The sequence below is a fragment of the Brassica napus genome, chromosome A7 (genome assembly GCF_020379485.1).
Source record: "Brassica napus cultivar Da-Ae chromosome A7, Da-Ae, whole genome shotgun sequence".
NCBI lineage: Eukaryota > Viridiplantae > Streptophyta > Magnoliopsida > Brassicales > Brassicaceae > Brassica > Brassica napus.
The window spans coordinates 12,964,868-12,977,909 of NC_063440.1; the positions used below are offsets into that span (position 1 = coordinate 12,964,868).

The window sequence follows — 13,042 nt, forward strand, 5'->3', positions numbered from 1 at the left end:
TTATGATCCCTGAAACCAAAGTTGAATCGTCGCCGAGGAGGCCCGCGGGTTAGTGTTTCTGAAACTCTGAAGGCGATTACGAATCTGCTTGTCAATTGTGGAGATGATCGTTTCTGGTGACTTGAAGACTTGTTGGTGAAGTCTGGAGTTACGCTCAGTCCAAATCCAGTAGACGGTGGCTTGCACAGCTAGCAGAGTGAGTCGGCGGGAGTCTCTATTTGAGCGAAGAGCCTGCAGTTGATTAACGGTGTCGACCCAAGTGGAGAGTGGTGGTAGCTGGCATCTAGTTGCGATCTGAGTCCAGATGCGATAGCTGTAGGAACATTCAAAAAAGAGGTGGTTCCTACTCTCATGGTTAGTATTACAAAGCAAACAGGAGGGATCAACATTAAGCCCCCATCCATTTAACCTGTCTCTTGTAGGGCACCGGTCAAGCACTACCAGCCAAGTGAGAAAACTGTGGCGAGGAATACCATAAGAGAACCACACAATCTTCGCCCATGGGACAGGAGGTCGGACCCCCCTAAGGTAAGCATAAACCTCACCAGTATTGTATTTATGCCTCTGTCTTCCGTCCACTTCCCACTCATAGTAGTCATCATTGCCTGAAAGGTTCACAGTAGTCAAGTGAATCTGCAAAGCGAGAAGATTCTCAGTTCTGGCTGGGGGGAGGCGCCAGGCTCCTTCACTGAAGAGAGATGCGACTGTCGCTGCTCTTGAGATGCCTAACCGGGAGGAACTAGCATTGAGATAAGTATACAGATTCCCGAGAGAAGACCAGTTGTCAAACCAAAACCGAGTAGTCTCTCCATTTCCCAGTCTTCTTTTCAACAGCGGGTAAATGTGGTGTCTTGCCTTGATCATTTTGTTCACTAACCAGGAATTCTTGGTGCTTGTATTGATCGTCCAGTAGTTTGATACATCTCCATTTAATATGACTTCTTTAAACCAGCAAACCCACACCGAAGTAGGACGAAAGAACAAGAGCCAGATAAGCTTCAGAATACAAGCAAGATTCCAGCTGTGAAGGTCTTTGACACCCAGCCCTCCTTGCTCTTTGGTAAGAATCACCGTCTCCCAACCCACCTTTGCAGAGTGATGGCCTTCAATGCTTCCATTCCATAAAAAGAGACCACATAGTGAATTTATTCTGTTAATGCAGGCCTTTGGGAGGATGAAACTGGAGCACCAGAAAGTGGAAACTCCTGCTATAACAGTTTTAATAAGTAGCAGCCGACCCGCAAATGACAAAGCTTTTACAGACCAGGAAGAGAAACGCTGCTTGATTTGCTGTAAGAGAGGCTCGCAGTTGTGTAAGGTTAGTTTCTTTGTAGTCAGGGGAACACCTAGGTAACGCATAGGGAGACTCCCATTAGACATTCCCGTAGAAGCCTGAATGGCCATAATTTCCTGATCAGAAAGTCCGGAAGCAAAGAAACTTGATTTTTGGAGACTAACTGCTAACCCTGATCTTCTCTCAAATTCATGCAGAATCTGAAGAACCCGTTGCACAGATTCAATAGATCCGTCTATGAAGATCAAGAGATCGTCCGCAAACGAGAGATGAGTCAACTTTGTCTTATGGCATTGGTGATGGTAAGAGACATTTCCAGACCTCGCTTCTTTATCTAACATCAGTGAAAGATAGTTCATCGCAATTACAAAAAGGTAGGGAGAGAGGGGATCTCCCTGCCGTAGTCCTCTTCTACCTTTGAAAAAACCACTCACCGTTCCATTATAACCCACCATGAATGTAGTTGTGCAGATGCAAGCTCTCAGGAGGCGCGTGAAGGGAGCTGGTAGGTCTAAGCTTTCCAGGGCTGAAAAGAGAAACTCCCATGAGACTGTGTCAAAAGCTTTCGCAATGTCAACCTTTATGGTAATCGTCTTTGAACCTCGATTCTTATGGTAACCATTCACAAGTTCACTAGCTAGAACCGTATTTTCCACAAGTAATCTCCCTTCTACAAAAGCTGTCTGATTTGGCAAGATAAGTTGAGGTAGAATAGGCTTAAGTCTTCGCACCAGTAGCCTTGAAATCACCTTGTAGATAGTATTAAGTAGAGAGATGGGCCTGTAGTCTGTGATTTTTGAGGCTCCCGGGAACTTTGGGACCAAAGACAAGATCGTTGAGTTTGTAGTTTTTGGCAGGAAACCGGAGTTGAAGAATTCCTGGATGGAGATGATAGTTTCAGCCCCCAGCAGCGACCATGATGCTTTGAAAAATCCGGAGGTAAGCCCATCTGGCCCTGGCGCTTTGTTAGGATTTAGCGAGAACATAAGCTTTGTGATTTCCTCTGTAGTTGGCATCAGGAGAATAGCGGCTTGTTGCTGCTGCGAGCATCTGACCGACGTCAAGCTTTGAAACCAGTCCAACCTGGAATACCAAATCATTGGCAGATTGTCGGGCCCTAGTACTGCTTTGAAGTGGGCAACGGCATGGGCACTCATCTCCATCGGATCAGTAATGATAGTACCAGCGAGAAGGAGGAAGGAGCGGATAGCATTGTAGCTGGCTCTCACTTGACAGATGCGGTGAAAGTAAGTTGTATTTAGGTCACCTTCCCTTAGCCAAGTAATTCTCGATTTCTGCTGGAAGAAACACTCTTCGATCTGCCCCAGGAAATGCCATTTCTGGTTTAGCTCATGTTCCTCAGCAAAGGATTGGGGAGAGGGGTCGGAGAGTGCTTGTACCTGCGCAATTTGTAACAAACTGTAAATCTCTTTAACTCTCAGTTGAATATTAGAAAATTTTTCTTTATTTAGTGTTTTGAGACTCCTTTTAATGTTTTTAAGCTTCCAGCACAGAGACGCAAGGTTGACAGACACACTTCCGGCGAGAGACCAAGCATCAGTCACAACCTCTAGAAAACACGGATGTTTGGTTAGGTAGTTTAGGAAACGGAAAGGTTGGGTTCCGGCTTTGGGAAGCTGAAAAGCAAGATCAATAAGACAAGGGGAGTGGTCTGAGGGGGCAGGGGGAAGAAAGGTAGCAGAGGCGTTTGGGAAAGTGGTGAGGATTTCGCTATTAATCAGACATCTGTCAAGTTTTTTAGCCACAGGGGCAGCATCACATTTATTTGTCCAAGTGTGAACAGGGCCATAAAACCGAAGATCAGACACTCCCAGCTGGAGCAGACAGTCCCGAAACTGGAACATTTGAGTGGAGTGGTTGCTATGACAGAAGGATGAATGCTCATGACTGCGAAGAATCTGATTGAAGTCGCCTCCAATCATCCACGGTTTAGAATCTAAGGCAAGCGCAGATTGGACGTTCAAGAGCTCCACCCATAGGTCAGCTCTTTCTTCACTTATATTAGATGCATAGATGGCAGAGTAGATGAAAGGAGAACAATTTGGAAGTTCAACTTCACATGTAATCATCTGCTTTGATTGATTGAGCAAGCGCACCTTAGCTGGATCTTTCCAAATGAGTACAATTCTACCATCCTCATCTGTCTGATGGTTAGATAGATAGTGCCATTCTCTGCATAGAGTAGACATTAACCGGGGTAGAGAGAGTTCCTTGATATGTATTTCCAAAAAAGCACCAAAAATAGGTCTATGGCTATAGAGCCAATCCGAAATAGTCCGATGTTTTCTCGGGTCATTTAGACCGCGAACGTTCCAAAAAAAAGAGCTTGACACTCATCAGGAAGAAAAAAGGGGTTCTCCAAGAGACTGGAGGGAGTCAGCAGTAAGTAAAGGCAAAAAAGAATTTTTAAAAGAGGGACCTATGAAAGAGGAGTTTTCAATGTACTGGACAGTACCAATAACAGGGAAAAGGGGAGGGGGAGGGTTAATGGGATTAGAGTTTTGAAAAGGGGGTTTTAGTGAAACAGGAGGGGAGAGGGAGGGAGAAGATCGACAACGTTTAAGGGAAGGCTTTGGTGGTTTGTCAGAAGGACTATCCATGGAGGGAAGGGGTGGGATGAAGGTCTTAGATTTAAAAAATAAAGGGGGTTTAAAAGCAGAGGGGCTAGAGGGTAGTGAGATGGAATTTGAGGGGGTAATAGGAGGAGGTAAAACTGGAGGGGTGGAGGGAGGAGGTGGCCTTTTAATGGGAACATAGTGTTTATTTTTTTGAGCTTTTGCAGGAGTTTTTTTCGATGATTCTGGACCTTTTGGTTTTTGCTTTTGAATAGACTCAGTGGTAGCAGGGGCCGGAGCATCCTTCGGAGGAGAGTAGTGCAAGCAGTTACGGATCACATGCCCAAGCTCATGACAATGTGAGCAAGTTGGAGGAAGCCACGGGTAGTCAACCTTGACTTCAACAACCTCTCCACTCTGTCTTTCAAATTCAACAACCGTAGGAAGGGGCTTTGTGAGGTCAACTTCCACCTTCACATGAGACAAGGTTAGACTCACCAAATTCAGAGTGAAATCATCAGTTTCCTTTGGATCTGCTATTAGACCAGCAACCAGACTAAGCCCTTGTTGGTACCGTAGGTCAAGAGGTACGCCAGTGAGATGGGCCCAAATTTTTATGGCACTGAGAGGAGGAGTGGAGGAAGAGTGCTCAGATGACCATTGTGCAGTATGGAACATTGAATCACCTATATACCAAATGTTTTTGTCCAAAATTTTTTCCCTAAGGAACTCACTTTGGATTCTAACAATTGCAGAGCGCTGCAGGGGATTGTTATGTATCTCAAGGCGTCTGCCCTTTCCCCACATGTGATTCAAGACGCTCTGTATCTGATTAAATGGCGGAGGACGACCATTGAAGTAACAGATGATGAAGTCTTTATGGAGCTCAGCTCCCTTCTGAAAAACTGAGTCAGGGATAAGCACACGAGGTCTTCCTGATTCAGCCATGGTAATCGGAGCAAGTCTCTGCAGGGTCTTGTCACCTTTTACTCGAAGCTTTTCAGCAAGAGTAGGCAGAGCTGCTACGGGGGGAGACTGGAAAATGGGAGGGAGGTTTGGAGTGACAATGGAAGGGAGAGAATTGCTAGGTAAGTTAGAATTTGTAGGAAGGTCAGGATTTTGGACAGGAGAGTGGACAGGGAGTTTATGGTTTGAGGTCTGAGTGTATAAAGAGGCACGGTTGGTAATCAAAGGGGAGTTATGGTTGGGCAAGAGGACCTTTAGGGGGTTAGAGGTAGGGCGAGTGGTGATGGTAGGAGGTTCCTCCATTGAGGAGAGACTCTCAGTTTGTGTTGCAACAAGTGAACAAGGGTTTCCTGTAGCAGGAATAGTAATTTGAGATTCAATCTCAGTGAAGCTGCCAAATCGAGGAGCTAGTTCAGGAAGAGAAGCCTTTGTGGGCGGGGAGGTAGTTAATGACTTGGTAGAATCACCAAGAGCAAGAGTCAAATGAGATCTCCGCAGTTCAGAACGAGATTTCGGTGGAGTAGAGGAAAGAGGAGGAAATTGGACGGGAGAAAGAGAGGAAGTGGGATCTGGGGGATCAGGGGGGTGGGGTGGCGGGAGGTTTGTGTTTCCGGAGGTTGGAGACGGTGGTTTCGCGGCGGAGGCATGGCCAGTCAAGGCCCAACGATTCTGCATCGGGAAGAGTGTCAGGGAGAGACTGACTAATATTGTAGATATTTTTCAATGGGTGCAATATCTGATAAATGAAAAGGTTTCTCAAGTAAAATCGAGAACATTTTATCACTTTCAGGGTCGTCAGAGTCATATATGTGATTATGAGTCAACACAAAGTACACATCTTGTTTTATCGCTTATTGACAAGCTTCAAGGCTTGTGGACGATATGCGAGAAAGCGCCCTTTTAATTTTTAGTGATGTTTGAGTTAGCAATATAATTGTTAGAAGCAACATGGTACATCCCTTGTATATTATAATTGCTACCAAAACCATCTAACTGTCTTAGAAATTTACGTTACTTTTCTTTACAAAGAGCCATAGACTAGAAAACAACCATATGTGAGAAATGTTACATATTTCTCTATTCTGAACAATCATTTTTTAATTTTGAAAAGCATATTATTATTATTTTTAATTTTAAAAACACTAATTTATGAAAACATTCAAACTTTTGACCACAGTTTTTTTTGTATTGAATAAATATAGTTTGACAAAGGGGAAATTTGTATTGATTATGGTCCACGGAAACAGAGTCATGCCTGGATGAGCAGAACCGTGGAAAAAACCTGTACAAACTAATGCTAAGTCAGCAACAAACTGTCTGATGTGGCACTTATGACCTCTTCTTTGCTTTTGACTTCCTCAAGACTAGACACATTCAAACCCCTTATTATTGTTATTTTTCATTAAGTTGCAAACAAAAGAAACACACAAGTAATACTAATCAATTTGATATGAAGTAATTTCCTCTATTTAATTATTTGATATTATAAGATATTTTAAAAAACAACAACGTGGTCACCATTCACCACCTAACTGGTGTATATACTATATATAAATATATAATATTGATCAAATCAATGTAATTAGCCATAAACGTGTATTAAGAGTAACAACTAGTTCTGGAAGTCATCAAATGAAAAGTTAGTCTTTTCTAACGACTGGAAGACATTTTAACCAAACCTCATCTTGGTAAGAAATAGACATGAACAAACATTAAAAATACAATAATAATAGAAAAAGTTTTGTTTTCTTCATTTGACTTTTTCTCCTCTCCCTCTTTTATACACAAGTGACAAATCATATATATACAGGCATTCATGTACCTTCCCGGTTTCCCCCCAATCATCACGTAATCATTTTTCTTCACAAGAATAATCATCACACTCAAATTTATATACATATCTCTCGCTCTATATATTCATAAATTATCTTCTCATAAAGTGGAATCTATGGATAATAGATGGCCAAAATCTAAAGAAATCTTGGGCCCGAGACCACCTCCATTGAAAATTCGTAAAGAGTCTCACAAGATCATCAAGAAACCACCATTGGTGCCACAGCCACGACTACAACCACCGGAACCCGCACCACCCCAACTACAGCATCAAGAACCGATGCAATCACAACAGCCACGTGGTCCGGTGATCATATACACCGTATCTCCCAAAATTATCCATACGCACCCTAATAATTTCATGGCACTGGTTCAGCGTCTCACAGGGAACACCTCTGCCTCTACAACCTCATCTTCGGCGTCTCAATCCATATTAGCACCAAACAACATGTCAGCAACGGTAGATACATCCTGCAGTTCGCTATCTCCGGCGGCTCGGTATGTTGTGATGGAGAAAGATAATGCCTCAAACGAAGTAGGGTTTGTAGGTGGTGTAGAGACCACTGATCAATCTTATTATTATCATCATCATCAAAACCGAGTTCTGGACATCCCAAATTCTTACAATGGTGGGATTTTACCTCCGGACCCCACTTCGCTGCCGTTGACATCGCAGGAGTTCCTTTCTACAGTTGCACCACCGAACGACCCACAAGATTTGTCGGCGTTGTTCAGTAACTTTAACTCTATCCTACAAACTAGTCCTCCAAAGATTCCATCTCCTTCCATGGACCTTTTCAACAATTTTTTTGATTCTTGACTGGAATCTTATTTGAAGTTGAACTGGTTAACAAGTGTTATAGAGGGTGACACATGATGTTGTTTACGTTTTTCATCATATTTTTAGGAGACTCTCATAAAAATAGAAGGTTCCTCCTACTTTTGCATGCCGTGATGATGACGTCATTTGTTAGAATCATATTGGCAACTTGATGATGTGCATTCGTGTTTGGTGGGCGTTTCACAAAATTTAAACTCTTATCTTTGATGACTCTTGTCCATTCTTAGCTAATATGTGCTCATCAACTATAATCCAATTGGACGCATTTATTAATTTACTCTTTGTATAATAAACATAATGTGTGTTGGTAAAATGGATGTTGTTAGTTTACATAACATATGGTGGGATTTGAATACCAAATGTAGATCGATTAAGACTAAAAGTACTTTCACATGTGTGATTGACTTTGTAGCCAAAAGAGAAGAATAACAATATATAAAAGAAAGTGAAGTTATTGAGTGTATAGTGGTGACAAGGTGATAGCAATGGGGTAAACACATGCGGGGCATATCGGTAAATAATTATGCATTAGTTGGATTATCAACCATTAGGCTTACATTTTGACCCGTCGAACAGGTATGATTTCTTATGACAGTAGTCGCACGTTGTATTTCTCACTGATTTCTCATACAACTTTTCTGCTAAACATCGATGTCGCACATCACATTTCTGAGGGGATTAATTGCTTTGATACCATTTGATATACTTTTATGTATCATTTAGTATAAGTAACCCATAATCAATCTATCTATCACAAAGATTGGCTCAAGAGTACTTCACTGCTCTGACTCATATAGCTGCTCTACTTGTGGAGAAAAGAGTGTTGTGAATCATTTCCTTTTAGATTTAAAAAACACAAGAAAGCTGCCTCTAAATATAAAATGAGGAAACATATCTTTCTTAACTCAACAAATCCCACTAAATAAATATTCTACTAATTAATCGTCTAGAAATTACCATACAAATTAGTATAATTTTATGAGTTAATCAACTTGTCCTGTTGCATGTACCATTTGACACTTCAACGAGTTATGACTATGCAAACTCCATAATTGCCCAAAATCATTGTTCTTGTACTTCTCCAACGACAAAGAGAGATTCAGTGATGATCATTCAAGAAGGCCAATCAGAAATAAAACAAGAAAACACAACATAAAACTAGAGAAATAAAAAAAGAGTTATCTTTCATACCATATCAGCCATTGAATTAACTTCTAATCAAACCTACAAATGGAATCATTACGATTTCTTAATCACTTGTGCTGCAATCTAAAGGCAGACCAAATTATTTTCTAAGCGAGAAGGAAGAAAGGCTTTTTGTGAAATGGGCCAACAGATGTACAAGTTTATAGGCCCGTTAACTTGTAACCAGAATAGACCGGGTCAGTAAAATAACGGGTCGGGTAACTCAAAACTTGACACGAGAAATCGAAATCGGAATTGAAATTGAAGAACAAGCAGCTGGGGATCGGATCGAAACCTTTTCCTTTTGAATTGAAACTAGGTCTTGCGATTGCCTCCGTCGCCGTCCATGGCGGATGGGTACTGGAACCAGCAGAGACAGCATCAGCCTCCGATGTCGTCGATCTCCCACGGTGGTCCTCCAAAACGTCCCCGTTCTGACTTCGGTAAACCTCAATTCTCCTCCTCCTTTGTCTCCGCTCGGTTTTGTAGTTATGAATTTGTGAAACTAACGACATGTTTTATTCAGGACATGATATGCACAGTTACGTGTCACGTGATGAGGATCGAGGAGGCAACCCTCATGCAGTAAAAGATACCAGAACTATCGGCTCAGCTTATGACCTCTACCTCCAGAGTGTGGTACAGTTCTTTACTCATGTTTTGTCTCTTCTTTCGTTGACGAACTGAGATTCCTCCGTGTTTTTGTAGCAAACGTCATCTACGCCATCTGAAGAAGCTGGTCGGTTTAACAATGGTGTTGGCATGGGAAGACGAGGAGGTGAGGGCGTGATGCCTAGTCCGTCCATGGGTGAGCTCATGGCTGGGCGCGGTGGAATGCTGCCTCCAGATTTTGGGCGAGGATTGGGTTTTGGTCAACAAGATTTAGTTGGTAGGCCTAGCAGGGAGCTGCTTCGTCTACCTCCGGATGCATCCAACACTCTGTTTGTTGAAGGGCTTCCTTCTAATTGCTCAAGGAGAGAAGTATCTCGTATCCTTTTTTTTTTCTATGGTTCGTTTAAAAAGTTCTTACACTAGTATGTTTGAGCTGGGCACTGTCCTTAACTATATGTCTAGATATATTTCGGCCCTTTTTGGGATATAAGGAGGTGAGACTTGTGACTAAAGATTCGAAGCAAGTAAGATTCTTTGTTCCCAACTTGAAGCATTGTTGAAACTTAACCGTCCTAGAGTTTCATTAGTTTTCACTTACTAAAGGGTTTTTTTTTGGTATGCAGAGGAATGGAGATCCTATTGTTCTTTGTTTTGTTGATTTTGAAAATCCTGCATGTGCAGCAACTGCTCTTACCGCCCTGCAAGGTAACTAACATTCTCTCTGCTCTTGAAATTGGGAATATTTGGTCACACACATAATGGGTTTATGTTGCGTTACTATCTTCATCAACATGTTGTGGTTTCCTGAAGAAAAACACTTGACCTTGGACTTAACTGATGTTACTATGCATTTTACAGGCTATAGAATGGATGAAAATGAACCTGATTCCAAGAGTTTGCAAATCCAATTTTCAAGAAACCCAGGTCCAAGACCAGGACAACGAGGAGGAAGGAGATGATGACTCAGTGTCCCTAGGAGTAAAATCTCTTAATCCATACATATCTCATTCAAAGCAATAGAGATGTATGGTTAGACACAAGAGTCTAGGAGATGAGTTGATTGTAATCTAAAGTCTCTCGCTCTCCTTTTTTCCACCTTCTTGATAGATTTAGTGCATCATCTTACTACTGCTATTTATCAAGCCTAAAAAACTTGTTACAACCCTTTCCTTTGTATGTGTGGGAATGATACGGTTTATGATTTTGATAGTATCCTTAGGGATTGCACTTATTCATTATATGATTGGGACAGAATCCAAAACAGGGGCGCATGTTACCATCTTCTTTTTAACTACCAAAGATCCAGTTTTTCATTTCTTTACATGGAACGTAGTTAATGCTTAACAGTTAACTAAAACAAAAACTAATTTGAGATTTTTGTTGTCATTTTGACTCAAGTCAATTGCGTTTGCATCTTTTTCATTGCAAGGCTATGGCTTTCTTTTCGATTGTTTGCTTGCTTTTATGTTTAGTGTTAGTTTAAAATTTAGATAAAAATCTATTTGTTGATTTTTAATGTACACTGAACTGAATCATAAGTTTGGCATTTGCGTTTTGAGTTAACAAAAAAAAAATATTTATAAAATAGATGATCCCTTTTATATTTTTAGATATGTTAATATATGTTGTGATTATTTTCATTATTGGTCGCCTATCTCGGTTTCTTAAAACATTACTGTTAAAAAGGTCCATTAAGTGTAATGTTAACAAAAGTATTACTCCGTCCGTTTCAGAAAGATTTACGTTCTAGAAAAAAAAATTCTTTCAAAAATATATATTTTTTACTTTTTCAATGTATTATTTAATGAAAACTTTTAAAATTTTTAAAAATAATGGTGTTTATTAGATTTATATTGGCTAAAGTTTATTAAAAATTGTTATTAAAAAAACAATGCATTTACTATCAAGTTTTAATGTGTTTTTTTAATATGTATGAAATTTTTTTGAAACAGACGAAGTATTATTTTGCATCTTTATGGTAAGATAATGTTATGGTAAAAGAATGGTATGGTCTTCTAGAGCTTTTAGGTGCTTTTGTTTCCTCGTAATAACATAATAATTATGCAAAAGCTGGAACTTTTATATCTCGGATGTTAAAAGTTCTAATAAATAACAACTTGCAAAATGAATTAAGAAATCACAAAACCATATAAAAGTAAAATCAGCGACATTTCCATATTATTTGGTTGACCAAAACAGTCATAGAGAGGTGATAGTAAAAGAGTATATTCGATTTCAAAAGAGCAGATGCTTTTTTCGCGTCCGACTTTTGTTTTAACTTATTTTGGCTTTTCTGGTGTTCATGATTTAATCATCGAGAAGCCTCATGCTCCTGTCCACGTTAAAAAATCTAATAATGTACATATCAATATTTTTCTCTTTTTTTCTTTTCCATCTTTTACAAGCAGTAGATTGCGACTTTTGCAAAAAGATGTAATTTTCTATGAAAAATTATGTAATCGATAAATATGTTCATGTTATTCATTCATGATTTCAAGGTCTCTTTATATTATATACAAACTATAAGGTCATAATCCTATTAACATAAGAAAAATCTAATACAATCATAATAAGGAAATATAAGTTAATAAATAAACATGATTTAGATATATCCTAATATCTCCATTCAAGTTGGATTGTAGAGATTTCGAATGCTCAACTTGTATAAAAAAATGTTGAATTTCTTTTGTCCCAACGTCTTCGTAAAAATATAATCTAACTGATCTCCAGAGGAAACATGTAACGTAGATATCGTGGCTTCGAGAATACGATCGCGGATGAAATAACATTTTGATTCGATATGTTTCGTTTGTTCGTTAAATATCGGGTTCGCTGTAAAGTAAATGGCAGACTGATTATCACACCGGAGAGTCATCGGTTTTGTATGCCTAATGCCAAAGTCGAATAGCAGGCTCTTGATCCACATTAACTCTTTGAGAACCTCTGTCATTGCTCGATATTTAGGCTCGTTAGAAGATAAGAAAATCGTGTCTTGCTTCTGAGACTTCCAAGAAACAACCGACGTGCCTATTTGAACAATCTATCCTGTAAGTGATCACTGGACAGCTTTCCTAATCAGAACTAGACCAACCAGTGATGTAAATAGGAGGAGAAGATCATAGTGTTATGCCTTTACCAAATGTCCCTTTCAAATAACGAATGACATGCATCCCAATGAGCGTATTGTGGTTTCTGCATAAATTAAGTTAGAATATGTAGAATATGTAAGATCTGGTCCAGTGGTTGCTAAGTAAACGAGTTTGCCAACAAGACGTCGATATCTTTCAGGACCAGGAATGAGAGTAGTGTTAGTAAGTGCAAGGCCATGTCTTCATTCTATCGGGAAGCCAGCGGATTTATATCCAAGCATGCCGACTTCTGTAAGAACATCCGTACAATATTTGCGTTGACATAAGTAGAATCCATCGCCGTTTTTGGCCACTTCAAGACTAAGAAAATATTTAAGAAGACCAAGATCTTTCATGTAGAAACATGTGGATAAGTAGGTCTTGAAATCACCAATGACCGATGAGGAGTTTCCGGATGTGATGAGATCATCAACATATACTAGCACCATGAGTGTTACACCATTCTTCATTGAAAAACAAAGGAATTATCACTTCTTGATTGTGTAAAACCAAAAGCACGAAGAGCCTTGGTAAGCTTGGCAAACCAGGAACGATGAGCTTGTCGGAGGCCGTATAGTGATTTCTGTAGACGACAAACTATGTTATC

At 40.1% G+C, this 13,042-nt stretch overlaps 4 protein-coding genes across 7 annotated transcripts in view; 3 read left to right on the forward strand and 1 right to left on the reverse strand.

Annotated features, from left to right (window-relative positions):
• LOC106355246 lies at positions 1-5,511 on the reverse strand. Its single transcript, XM_048735521.1, has 2 exons — positions 3,761-5,511; positions 1-3,487 (listed from the first exon to the last, which is right to left on the reverse strand). Exons 1-2 carry the CDS (start codon positions 5,509-5,511, stop codon positions 1-3), a joined length of 5,238 nt encoding a protein of 1,745 aa, XP_048591478.1.
• The window catches only part of LOC106358201 (extensin-3-like), a 27,544-nt gene continuing 15,586 nt past the window's right edge, over positions 1,085-13,042 (forward strand). The window contains exons 1-2 of one of the 4 annotated variants that reach the window (XM_048736784.1): positions 1,085-1,095; positions 8,109-8,114. The gene's annotated coding sequence lies outside the window, so the exon portion shown is untranslated. Of the gene's footprint in view, positions 1,096-7,802; positions 7,814-8,108; positions 8,115-11,037; positions 11,051-12,039; positions 12,052-12,578; positions 12,581-13,042 lie in introns of those variants that run through there. The other 3 variants (XM_048736783.1, XM_048736779.1, XM_048736785.1) reach the window with 3 other exon arrangements.
• LOC111209322 (nuclear speckle RNA-binding protein B-like) lies at positions 6,680-7,659 on the forward strand. The gene has a single exon (XM_022709103.2). The coding sequence runs from the start codon at positions 6,785-6,787 to the stop codon at positions 7,487-7,489; it is 705 nt and encodes a 234-aa protein (XP_022564824.1). The 5' UTR covers positions 6,680-6,784; the 3' UTR covers positions 7,490-7,659.
• LOC106358199 (nuclear speckle RNA-binding protein B) lies at positions 8,905-10,545 on the forward strand. The gene is made up of 6 exons (XM_013797949.3): positions 8,905-9,138; positions 9,222-9,334; positions 9,404-9,683; positions 9,770-9,831; positions 9,931-10,012; positions 10,166-10,545. Exons 1-6 carry the CDS (start codon positions 9,042-9,044, stop codon positions 10,264-10,266), a joined length of 735 nt encoding a protein of 244 aa, XP_013653403.1. The 5' UTR covers positions 8,905-9,041; the 3' UTR covers positions 10,267-10,545.